At 39.0% G+C, this 12,133-nt stretch overlaps 1 protein-coding gene across 1 annotated transcript in view; it reads left to right on the plus strand.

Annotated features, from left to right (window-relative positions):
• LOC134563761 (protein phosphatase 3 catalytic subunit alpha) overlaps positions 1-12,133 on the plus strand; it is a 175,121-nt gene that overhangs the window by 66,529 nt on the left and 96,459 nt on the right. Inside the window, exon 2 of the mRNA XM_063422012.1 lies at positions 6,029-6,229. Coding sequence (XP_063278082.1) covers positions 6,029-6,229 — 201 coding nt within the window. The remainder of the gene's footprint in view (positions 1-6,028; positions 6,230-12,133) is intronic.

Raw genomic sequence — 12,133 nt, forward strand, 5'->3', positions numbered from 1 at the left:
TCTTCTGCGGTTCCAAGTTAATGGAAGGACTTTTATTGTCCTTCCTCTCTGCTGTGCCACTCTTGTGTTTGCTAGAAGATCCCTGTATGTTCATTAAAATGGCAGAGGCAGTTGAGAGGAGGTCATCCTGTCACAAACTTATCTGTGTGGTTAAGATGTACTGGTATGGCTTGTGGTACAATGTGCAAGTAAGTCCCAGCTCCACAGCTGGTCAGAGGCAGCCCTCTCCTGTGAAGTAACAGGGTGCACAGGGGTGAGACTTCATCCTTCCTTTTTAAATTTGAGGCTCAAATCCTGTAAAGGTATTTTGCTTCCTAAGGTCTCATGGAGTTATGCTGCATGAGGACTGGTTATAGTGTGCTGGAATGGGTTGTCTTAGAGTAGGACATTTCTCTGGAGGAGTGAAGGGGAAGTGAAGCTTACTGCTTAGAATGTCACAGCCTTAGTACCTGGAAACAACATGACAATATGTTGGGATCAGTACATGGTTGACACAGCCCTTCCTTTTACAAACACTGTCCTATCACAGCTTTTGTCTCAAGTTAGACACATTTCTCTGAGGCAATTCTGTCTTAGCTGTTATGTTCCCCAGTTATGACTGAAGTGTCAGAATATATTAAAAATAGTCTTCAGAACTGGGATATTTGATGAAGAGTCTTTTGTTAGTTTTTAAAATATTTTTATAATTTGAGCTTTTTGAGTAAATCAAAAAATAATGCTAGCATGGCTCATCTCAGTCTTGTAAGAAGCAGTTTCCTTGCCAACCTGTAGTACCTTCTCATTTTTCTAGGCCACAGGTGTTACTGCCTCATGTCAAGTGGCCTGTTTACCATGCTGTCAGCTGAGATATCTGTGAAAGGAACTCCTTTCTCTTTTCTCTCTAAATTTGGTATATGTGGGCTTTGTTGAGGTATGACTCTTGTCTGCTCCCAGAGTGGTTCACGTCCAGGTGCTGTTACTCAAAGGTGTCTTCATGCAACATTCTTTTAGATGGACTACATCTTTATGCAGTATTGACTGGTTTGCCCAGTGAAAACTTCAGCTTTCTGTGAAGCAAAGTGCCTTGCTCATGAGTGATGTTAATTTAATTACGCCTTTTAGCAAATATGGTTGTGAGCACTTCTGATTACGCTGCAAGAACTTGTTGGCAATGAAGAATAATTCATGCTAAATTTCTATAGGAATCCTCATAGCTGCTTCTTATTTTATGCAGTAGATTTGTTTTCCAGATTCTAATTTCCAACACTTTCACCATCTGGTGAGCAGATTTAGTAAAAACAGTCCTCAAATACGTCATGTCTTAAAATAGCAGGTGAAAGCTTGATCTTTTAGAGAGAGATTGCCAAGTCCAGTGCCTACTCTAATGACAGTAGCTAATGTAAAATGAAACCTGATAGTTTTTGTTAGAAAACATCAGAACATGTGTTCCACTTTTAGCTCCACTGAGATGATTTTGATTTGTCTCTTTTGCTGTCATATAAATAGCTGGATTTTTTTTATCAGGTGTAGACATATTTTCCTGCCAAGTACACAAAAAGCTAATAAGAACTTGCACGTTATGAATTGTGTAGTACAAAATTTTATATTGAAAAGAAATTTTGTCTTCTGAATAACTTAGCCTTTGTATAGTACTCCTAAAAAAATACCTGCTAAGGAAGCAATGTGCAGATTAAAACAGAGATTGCAGTGATTCTGTGTGTTTGAGGGGTTGAATCTGTCTCCAGAAAACTCGTGTATGGAGATGGAAAAATTATTCATATGGTGCCAGAGGAAATCTGTCAAGGGGGGATGTTTGTCACATGAGAACTCCATCTCTTGCATGGCTGAGCATCTTTGGCAGTGCCCTTTCCTTTTTCCACTGCTTTGGTGAGCCCTGCACTGCCTGGGGTGTTTCACTCTTCCACTCTAGCAGATATGGATGATGGTGAATCATCATCTTGTTCCAGTCTATCACCTGAATTAAGCAGAGTTCTTGAAAAAAAAAATTCATTGTTCTTTCCCCTTACCCTCATAGAAACCCAGTAAGCCAGAAGTTCATGGGCAACTGTACAGGAATTAGGTAATGTTAAACCAATGTCTTTAAGCTGAAAAGTTGATCTGTGGCTGCTTCTTTGTGTTGCCACATAGATTTTGCAGACTCAGTATGGTGCAGAAATGCAGAACTCCAATTAAATAGTAAAAACTCCAGTATGGGTGTTATTGGTCAGCAGGAATGCTCAAGATGATGCTATATGTTCAAACACATTATAAAATGGGTGTAGATTTTCAAAATCAGACTCAAAACTCGTTAGTTAACTATTAAAAATGTTCCTCTCTTTAAAAACAGTTTTGGTGGTGTTTCTGAGATGATTTTTGTCATAGTTTTAGGAAACTTTTATACATATTATATCTGAAGGTTATGAAGAAGTAGATGTAAGGAACCAAAGCTGCAGAGTGACCTTTTAAATTTTTTTTGCACCTGTGGCATAAGTGCCAGTGTGTTTAATAACTTGTGCTCTAGGCACTGCTGTGCAAATGTTTCTCAAAACGGAGAATTGTGAGTTGCTTTCAGACTAATGCAGTGCATTGGTTTATTGCAATGTTAGCAGTTATTGGTGTGTTTTCCTTACAAGTAAAAAGGCAAGCATTTATTTGCCATAAAAATATGGTGTGCTGTAAAGATAGTTTTGTACAGCCATACAGCATAAGTTATACAAAATTGTAGGACAGCCATTACAGAGGGAAATAATATGGGAGCTTGAATATTGATGAGAGATTTTCTTACAGGCAGCCTCCTCTGAGAGTATTAATTTAGTGTACAGCTTCATTTTTAAATGAATAATATATAAACAAAATAATGCTTGCTTTGCCACATGCTGTATTTTATGTATGTGTGCACACATGGTCCACTCTAATTAAGCAGAGCTCTTTATGGTTTATTTATTTGTTCCAGAGCGGCTGCTTAATATTTGAGAGAAACAGTAATGATGTTTGACCTTTGCAGTCGTTGTGTTAACGATGAGATGGGTTTTGCAGAAGCTGCAAGAACAGTAAAAGAACAGGTTGATCTTTTCCTCCATTTGCTGAAACATGCTCAAGAGACCTGAAAGCACAAGTGGAAAAATCCCCACTAGTAAGTGGTTAAAGAGTATTTTCTTGTGTTTTCAGATCTCAGGAGAATGTTACTGACAAGCTGAGGTCAAGGGTTTAAAACTTTGTTTCTTTGTATTTGGTTGTGGTCCATATTTTATAACCAAACCACCAGAGTAGTATTTCACTTGGTGAATAGTTTGTCTTTCATGCCAATAGAAAGAAAGTAATGGAAATGAGGTGGACACCAGTCCAGGTTTTAAGTTTTACAGGCTATGATTAGGCATGCATGAGTTTTGTGTGGTGGTCTTGTAGTGAATTTGTCACTAACTTCTAAAAATGTGTCTTAGATGTAGGTGTACATTTTATTGCCTCTCCCCTTTTAATGGCCTTCGCTTAGTACGGATTCCTGCCTGTTTTTACAAAAACATCACCTGGGCCTGTGCCATGGCGAGGAGTTCAGTGCTGGCATTTCAGTCACCCACTCCTTCCTGTTCCTGCTTTTCCCTGGTGACCTCCTCTCCCAGCTCTGTGCTTTTCCTTGTTGTGTATTCTGTGTGCACAGTTGGTGTCTGATGAGATTCCAGGGTTTATTTCTGATAAGAGTCAAGTTTTTTGCATTTGTTGTTATTTACTTGTATATGCTAATACCATAGGTTTAAAAAAGCAGAAAAAGGAAAAAGGAATAGAGAAACAGATGGATACCTGTGTATTCAGATGGTAACATTGCTCTCTATAAAGCAATGGCAGTTAAATGTTTGTTGTATTTATAAAAGGATTTGGTTGATACAGGCACTTGTGGGTGTTATTAGTAAAAATGATGTTTAACTGATTTCTACATGAACATGACCATTTCTTACATTGTTTTTCTATGGAAGCTCTGTGTATGTGTACATTCAAAGTTAATATTCTCATAAGGGAAGATGCAATTTGTGGTCTCTTCAGTCACTCATGTTTTTGCTAATTAATCATGAATCATCTCCTATTGGAACAGTATCTTTTTTTTTTCTTTAATTAGGTATGAGTACATCTTTGTTACAGCTCTGCCTGCAGAACTCTTACAGTGCTGTAGCATATGTAATTTTTTTCTATATCAGTAGGTTTTATGTCATAGCTTTTGTTTGCTATTGTCATTGCATCTGTGTTTTGCTCTGTCTTTATAAATGTCAAAATCTCCTTTCAGCATACAAGCGCATATAGTAGTTAACTCAAAGTACTGATGCACTGCATAGGTTTGTGTATTATCATGCCATTTGGGGGGAACATTGGCTGCTGTTTTGCTAAGGAATGCTAGTTAATGGTATGTGCTTCTTCCAGCCAAAGTGATTGCACATATGTACCAACTCTTCCCTTTCCTCCTTTCTCCAGCTGGAAATGCAGGGTCAGGACTAGGTAGCTTTCCAGGGTTTGGGTTTTTTTGGTTTTTTTTGTAAAAAGAGGATGGAGGCTTGGAGAACTGCTGAGCTATCACCCACTTTCCATTTTTTAGAAAAGATTATTCTTTTTCCATGTTGCATAATAAATTGCTAGTTTCATAAATTTTCACCTTCTCCCCTTTTTGCCCCATGTTTAAGTCCAAGAGCAGTAAGGCTTCAGTGTATTTCAGACACCCATAATCATAAGTCCCCACGAGATTATTTCAGGGAATGGACTGCTGGAGCAGCAAAAAAGGAAAAAAAAATATTGAGGTGGGGGAAAAGGAATTTTCTGAAGCTGTTTGTGTCAAAATATCAGTGGAAGATAACTGCATAAAGTGAAAAAATTTATTTTCTGCACTATTACTTCTGGTAGTGTAAGAGAAGAGTGCTTGGTTTGAACTTTAAATAATGAGTGTGAGTTACAGGTTTTTGAAGTCCGCTGATGGTTGAAATTAGAAGAAAACTGAAGCTAACAGATATCATGATCTATTGTGTTAGGGTTTCAAGTCTAGTGATGGGGCAAAACTGCCAGTAAGACGTTGCACAGGGGACAAGACCCTTTGGCAGGGACAGGGTTGCACTGCAGATGTGACCAGCTGAAACTGGCCCTGCAGCCACCTGACGCTGCTTGGAGCTCTGTAACAACCTGACACTCTTGCAGCTGTGGCGGGGATCAGGATAATTACCCTGTGGCTGGTGAGGCATATGCTGCCTCATGCTGCTCCAGCTGAACTGCAAGGGAAAGGGGATTAAGCTGGAATAATGTTCCAGCCTCATCCTGGCAACTGACAGCATCACCTTTGAGCCTTCTTGCTCCAGGAGAGCAGGAACATACAAGTTTATATTGCCTCTGACCTTAGCTGAGGACAGTATGCAGCTTGCTGGTTGCTGCCAAGTTGCTAGGACAACCTTCTTATTTATCCCTTTCTTCCCATCGTCAGTCTTGACATGCTCTGCTCTGTCTGTGCTGGGATGGTCTATTCAGCTCTGGTGGGTTTCACATGTCTCTTGTGTAGCAAACTATTACTTATACAGGGAAAACATCTTACATCTCTCTACCCAAAATCATTAGAGAGAGCTCTGTCTTGGATTTAGAATTTTCATTGGAGCATATCTATGCATGTCCACGCACAGATGTTAAATATTGCACTTGTTTGTGCGTTTTGCGCTGTTAATGGAAGGGATGTCAATGTTCTCTAGTTCTACCAGAGCAGTTCAAACTCTGTTCCCTCCTCTCCCTGATATATTTTTGCCTTTTGGGGGACTTGCTTGAATGTATCTACCTGTAATTATGCCCTAAATAGTCTCAATTCTTTTATAAGCACAAATTACTTACATGTGTAAATAATATATCTTGCAGAATACATGAGCTTTAGTGGTATCTTTGGGAATCTATCTATGATTCAAACCACAAATTGTAAGAGGCAGTGGAATATCTTTGGTAACATTGTTTTGCAGCAGAGGTGTGTTTTGAAATGTGTCAGTAATAAAAGCATTTCTGTAAGGAGTGACCACATATTTTTTGTTTTTTGTCCTTCTAGCTGTCCCATTTCCTCCAAGTCACCGTCTCACAGCTAAGGAAGTCTTTGATAATGATGGAAAACCTCGTGTGGATATCTTAAAGGCACACCTTATGAAGGAAGGGAGACTGGAAGAGAGTGTCGCTTTGAGAATAATAACAGAGGGAGCTTCGATTCTCCGCCAGGAAAAGAATTTGCTGGACATAGATGCACCTGTCACAGGTTAGTGTGGAGTTATGGTGATGGAGAGGAATGGTTGCTGGCCGGGACATGTTTGGTAATGCATTAGTGTATGTGGCTTCCTAAGGCACTGAAAGGCAGCTTGAAAATCATTTGTTCTCTCCAATACTTGATTTGCTCTTTGTCTGCTACCGCTGTGTAATGGAGGCCATCAAGAAGCTTGTAATTTAAAGGAAAGGATTATATTTGCTGAGCCCTGTTTCTAGGGCTGAGAGCATTTTTAGTCTTTAGGAGAACATTAGAACTACTTTCTGAAACTTGAAAAGTTAGCTGGCCTTTTGCACTTGATATTAATTCTGTCATTTTATAGATCTTATTTATCACACTGGGATTGTTCAGACATACAGACAGCATTGGGATCTGGATGTAATGAAGTACAGCAAGGCCAAGAGTAGTGACCTGTACATGGCTTGGGGCAATCCCAAGCACAAATAAAGGCTGGGCAGAAAATGGACTGAGAGCAGAGGTGATGAGAAAGACTTGAGAATGTTGGTGGATGAGAAGCTCAACATGTCTTGGCAATGTGCACTTGCAGCCCAGAATGACAACTGTGCCCAGGGCTGCATCAAAAGCAGCACGGGTAGCAGAGCAAGGGAAGGGATTCTGCCTCTCTGCACTGGTGACAGCCCACCTGGACTGCTGCATCTGGCTCTGGGCCTTGTGACATAAGCCCATGAACCTATTGGAGCAAGTCTGGAGGAGGTCCGTGAAGATGCTTAGGGTGCTCAAGCACTTCTGTTCTGCAGACAGGCTGGGAGAGCTGAGGCTGTTCAGCCTGAAGAAGAAAAGGCCTCTGCGAGACCATACAGCCTCCAGTACCTGAAGGGGGCCTACAGGAAAGTGAAAGAATTCTTACAAAAGCATGTAGTGACGAGGCAAGGGGGAATGTCCTCAAACTGATAAATGTTGAGTTTAGATGAGATATTAGGAAGAAATTCTTCACTATGAGGGTGGTGAGGCACAGGTTGCCCAGAGAAGGTGTGGATGCTCCATCCCTGGAAGTGTTCAAAGCCAGGCTGCATGTGGCTTTGAGCAATCTGGACTTGCCATGCCCATGATAGAGGGGTTGGAACTAGATGATATTTTAAAGTCTCTTCCAACCCAAACCATTCTGTGATTCTGTGAGGAAATGATGGTGTCAGATTTAGTGGAAATTTTAATTAGATGTTAAGGAAAATAAGCAGTGCAGAAAAAAAAATCAGCAGTTTGTGTTGCCTGGGGGATTAATGAATTGTGCTGGTTGCAGAACCCATCCTGCCCTTGACTATCAAACACTACCACCCACTCATTAATCCTCAGGAAATGCCTTTTTTTTTTTTTTTTAAATTTCCTTCTCTAATTGTCTCCTGCCTCTGCCTGCAGTCTGAACGTATGAATGCATTTGCTTGCTCTAATTTGTCTTCTCCCATATTTTGTTGTTACAGTTGGATATGAACGCATTTTTGACAACTCATTGATCTGTGGCATAGAAAGTTAGCTGGGGGGAAAGAGATATCTATTTCCAGCCAGTTTAAACTATGAAGCCAAAGTAAAAAACTTGGTTTAAGGAGTCAGGTCCGTTTGTCACTTTTGCTTCTCTAGAACCCTGATAAAAGTACAAGAAATAGTCATTTGCTGCAGAGGAAGGGTTACCAGTATTTATTAGCAATACTGGTAGCAGTCGCCAAAAACTACATAGAAGTAATAAAACCTTCATTTTCAGAAAACCTACTCTGAAACTGAGTGTAGTATCTGGACCAGAACAATACACAATTTATTAAAGCTTGTAGTTTTAAAAATTACATCCAACTAGAGGATTGTAGCTTGACCTGGAGAGGTAATGTGTATCATTTTTTATATAATAATTAGCTTGTCATGATGCTGTACAGTTCTGATGGAAAAGATGTCAATCATGTTGCAGCTCATGGATGAATAAAGAAAACAGAATGAATAGAAGGACCCTTAGTTGACAGAGATTGAAGTTCTACAGATTTTTTTGACAGTTCAGGATAAAGGGAAGAAGTTGTAGAGGTGCAGTACCCTGGTCCATAACTGAGTGGCAGACATACAGAAAATTCTACCTTTTTATGGGGTTTTTATTTTTGAGTGAGACTTTTTTTTTCTTTTTCTTTTAATCCATTGAGAGATGTAGACTGTAGGAGGACAGCTCTGGTGTGTTGTGTCCAAGCTGATCTCCATAAGCCTGTGTTTAATGTTCTCTCTCTCTCTCTTTTTAATTTTCTATTAAAATTTTATTTCCTAAATTCATTTGAAGGTGTTGGAATTGTTCTGAATTATATTTTGGGGAATAATCTCCTGAAGTTTACCCCATTCTGTAACGCTGGTATAATACATCTTTGATCCTATTTTCAGTTAAGCCTCTACCTTGCTTTGTTCCTGCTTTTGAAATTATTCTCACGCAGCGATTATGATACTGCAGCATTCTTCAGAGTGGCTGGCAGCTACTTTCTTTTAAGCCAGTGTAGGAAAGCTGGGCTCCTGATGCGAGTATGCAGGGTAGCTGAGAAGTGCTAATCTTCTGTATGAGCAAACATGAAAGCCATGGTTATGAAAGTGATCATCAAAAGAAGGAAGGACCTAAAGTGTTAGGGGGAGGTTGAGAAAGCTTGTGAGGCATGTTGTTGTGGACCTGACAATTTTCTTTGTATGAATAGTATGACAGCAGGTGACTGGATAAAGGTAATATCAATTGACTGATGATGGAGTAGAAGTGCCAGCAATACAGGCAGTTAGGAAATAGCTATGCAGTAGAGAAAAGCTTTTTTCCAAAAAAAAAAAAAAAAAAAAAAAAAAAAAAAAAAAAAGAACTTACAAATTGGGAAGAACAAACAAAACCACTGAAAGATAAGAAAATAAATTTTAGTTTCATACAAGAGAAGTAGTCTTGTTGAAAAATGACAGTCATAAACCACTAATAAACCCCCCTAATACGAGATCTGTGTGGGAGAGGCATTCATCTTTCAGAAATATATTCCTGTCGTTGGTTTCTAAGATGGTGTTCATCAAAATAAAGAAAAATAAAGTGTAACTGTAGAAATAATAGCATTGTGGAGTATTAGAGTGGTTATTAGAGTGATATACTTGATAAAAGTTAAAGAATAAGAAAAGTTCTTTCTTAAAGCCTTGTGCAGCCATCCAATCATTTGAAATTTCACTTTTGTTTATTTTAAAGTGTGATAAAATTGTCCTCAGAAAAGATATCAGAGTTCTGTTTGTAAGTAAAGTCATGTGCAATGAAGTGAGTACATACAAAGCCTGAATTTGAGTGAGAAAATTGTAATTGGGTGCAAGTCATGCAAAGACCCTTAATGTGAAATGCAGAATCAATTATTTTGCATTTATGTTTAAATCTTACTTTGTGTCTGTGGTTAGCTGGAACCATCAATGTGATTGCCATTTGAATTAATACATTTTATTTTCAAATTTGGCAAGGTTATAAGCCTCTTGAAGTATTCTTGATGAGCTCATTTGTGAGGGTAGCTCAAATTCTCCTTGTTTGCTCCACACGTACAGGCATGTACAGTTCGCTGCAGGTCTGGCTTACAGACACAGTGACCTGTTCCTGCAGTTACACTGGGCTGCTGCTCACTGGGTAGGAATATGAACAGAGCCCAAAATAAGTGTGCTCTGCTGTCAGGACTCTTCTTGCATCTGGGAAGTGTTGAGGCAATGTTGTCTTGACTGACTTAATCTGTAACCTCGTCACTTGGAGAAACGTGAACTTCATTTGAAGCTTGTGTGTTTTAGGAGGTTGATCTACCACTAGACTACAGGTTTTCAGTGGGAAGATGTATTTATGGCAGCCTTAGAACTTCCAGTCCTGTATTATGTTTGTAAGAGTATAATGACACATTGAGAAATTTGGCTCATTTTTAATGTTTGGGCTTTTTTTTTTTTTCTAAAAGGCTAAGGAAGTATGTCTGTGAACCACTCCGATGGCAATATTTACTGAAGTCACACTCCAAAGTACACTTGGGAATGCCAGCTTTATAATTGACTGGGTAGCCTTATTACAGAGGTTTATTACTATATAGAGTGGTTTTGGGCAAGTGATATACACTGCCCCTTCTTTGCATGATGACTGACTGCATGGTTTTATGGGCTCTCACTTCCAAATCTAAAATATGCTGCTTGGGAACTGACCATTCTTAACTGCATGCCAAGCATGTGTCCCTCAGACTTCAGTGCACGGTGACTTTCTCTTTATACTTTAATGTATACTTCCTTAAATGACATATATAACTACAGGATAGACCTAGAACTGTAGAATGATGTATTTATCTAAGAGCTATCATTGCACACCTTTACTTGTACTTTTAGATTATTTTCCTTGAAAATATTGTTAGATTTACAGATACTGAATAAAAATAGCATACCTCTTGCACATATGGCTACACAAGTGAATAAGGTTGTAAGATGTATATTGATGCTTCAAATAAGTCTTTTTTCCTTGTTAATATCTATTTTAAAAGTAATTAATATGTGTTCTTTTTTTCTTGTCACATTTGACATATCTCATTTTTGTGCTCAGTGTGCAGTCCTAGTTCTGCCCATCAGTACTAGCAAGTAAACTAAGAACACAAAAACCTAACTTGTATACATCTTTATAAAACTGTTATTTTTAGTGTGTGTACTGAAATGTAATATATGAATATTACTGAGGCACCTGTGTGCGTACAGATGTTCTCAACTCTGTGTGACTGCCCCCGTAGCAGTGTCCCTGACTGGTTTCTGGCTTGGTGGCTGTAGCCAGGCTGAGACCATGCGCAGTGCCCAACATCTGTTACTCCTTCATTTAGAAAAAATAGAAGATTGGTAAAAACGGCATATACTTTTTTTCTAAACCTTCACATGCTTCACTGAGGAAGTCCTGACTCTGCCAGCCCACATGCAAAGCTTTCTGAACTGCCAGGTGCATGCAGCTTGGTAGGTGAAGAGAGGAGAGCATTGGGGAAGACTGAATAAAAGATTATTCTTGTAGTGTAGAAAGTGTTGTTTCTGCATAAGTCCTTGGCCAGATTATTTTCCTCTACTAGTCCTGTTTTTTGCAGCTCCCATATTTAGGCTGTGGTAGGTGTAAGGAAATCACTGCTGTTTGCAGAGCCCTCCTAACTATTCTTTTTGCATCACATAAGGTAAGGTAAGGTGTTTGTGTCCAGTAGGTTTGGAAGTACTAACCTTGTGCATGCTAAGGGGAAATACACCCACTTGCACTATTATTGCAGTGTCTTTGGGTAAAAAATTCCAGTGGCGTTGTTGATGCCATGGCATTATGGAGCTCCAAGTTAAATACTTGAATTGCTTGTAATGTTTGTGTCTTTGTGAACACACAGAGTTTTTGCAATTCAAACTCTAAATTGATGACAGGGAAAAGGTTGTAGACATTTATGGACAAGCCTGTGTGGGAACAACTGTGACAACTTGGGTGACCTTTGGAAACTTTTCTATGTTACAGGTCCATAAAAACTAGAGGGAAAGCCTTTTCCTGCCAGCATGTGCCTTTATGATCTCTGAGGTGACCAGATATTCATTGGGTACATTATTCCATGGAATGTTAGGGTATCTTGGGCCTGAATTTTTCTTCATGTTCCACATACATTTTTCCTTTGCCCAATTTCTCTTATTTGGTAGGATGAAATATTAGGTTGCTAATGCTGTGCAAGCTCAAACTTTGTAAACAACAAGAATTTCTAGCTAAAGTGATCAATGTTAAGATGAGTTAATAAAAGTATTTATGCCCACATAATAGTAAAAGAGAATAGTATTTAAGTTGACATTGAATTGTAGTATGCATGTGAATGATCTGATCCAATCTGAGTGTCAAACTAAACTAGTTCTTTCTGACTTCTACCTTTGATGCTGTTTAAGATAAAATTTCAGCATGGA

This window comes from Prinia subflava, chromosome Z (genome assembly GCF_021018805.1).
Source record: "Prinia subflava isolate CZ2003 ecotype Zambia chromosome Z, Cam_Psub_1.2, whole genome shotgun sequence".
NCBI classification, from domain to species: Eukaryota; Metazoa; Chordata; class Aves; order Passeriformes; family Cisticolidae; genus Prinia; species Prinia subflava.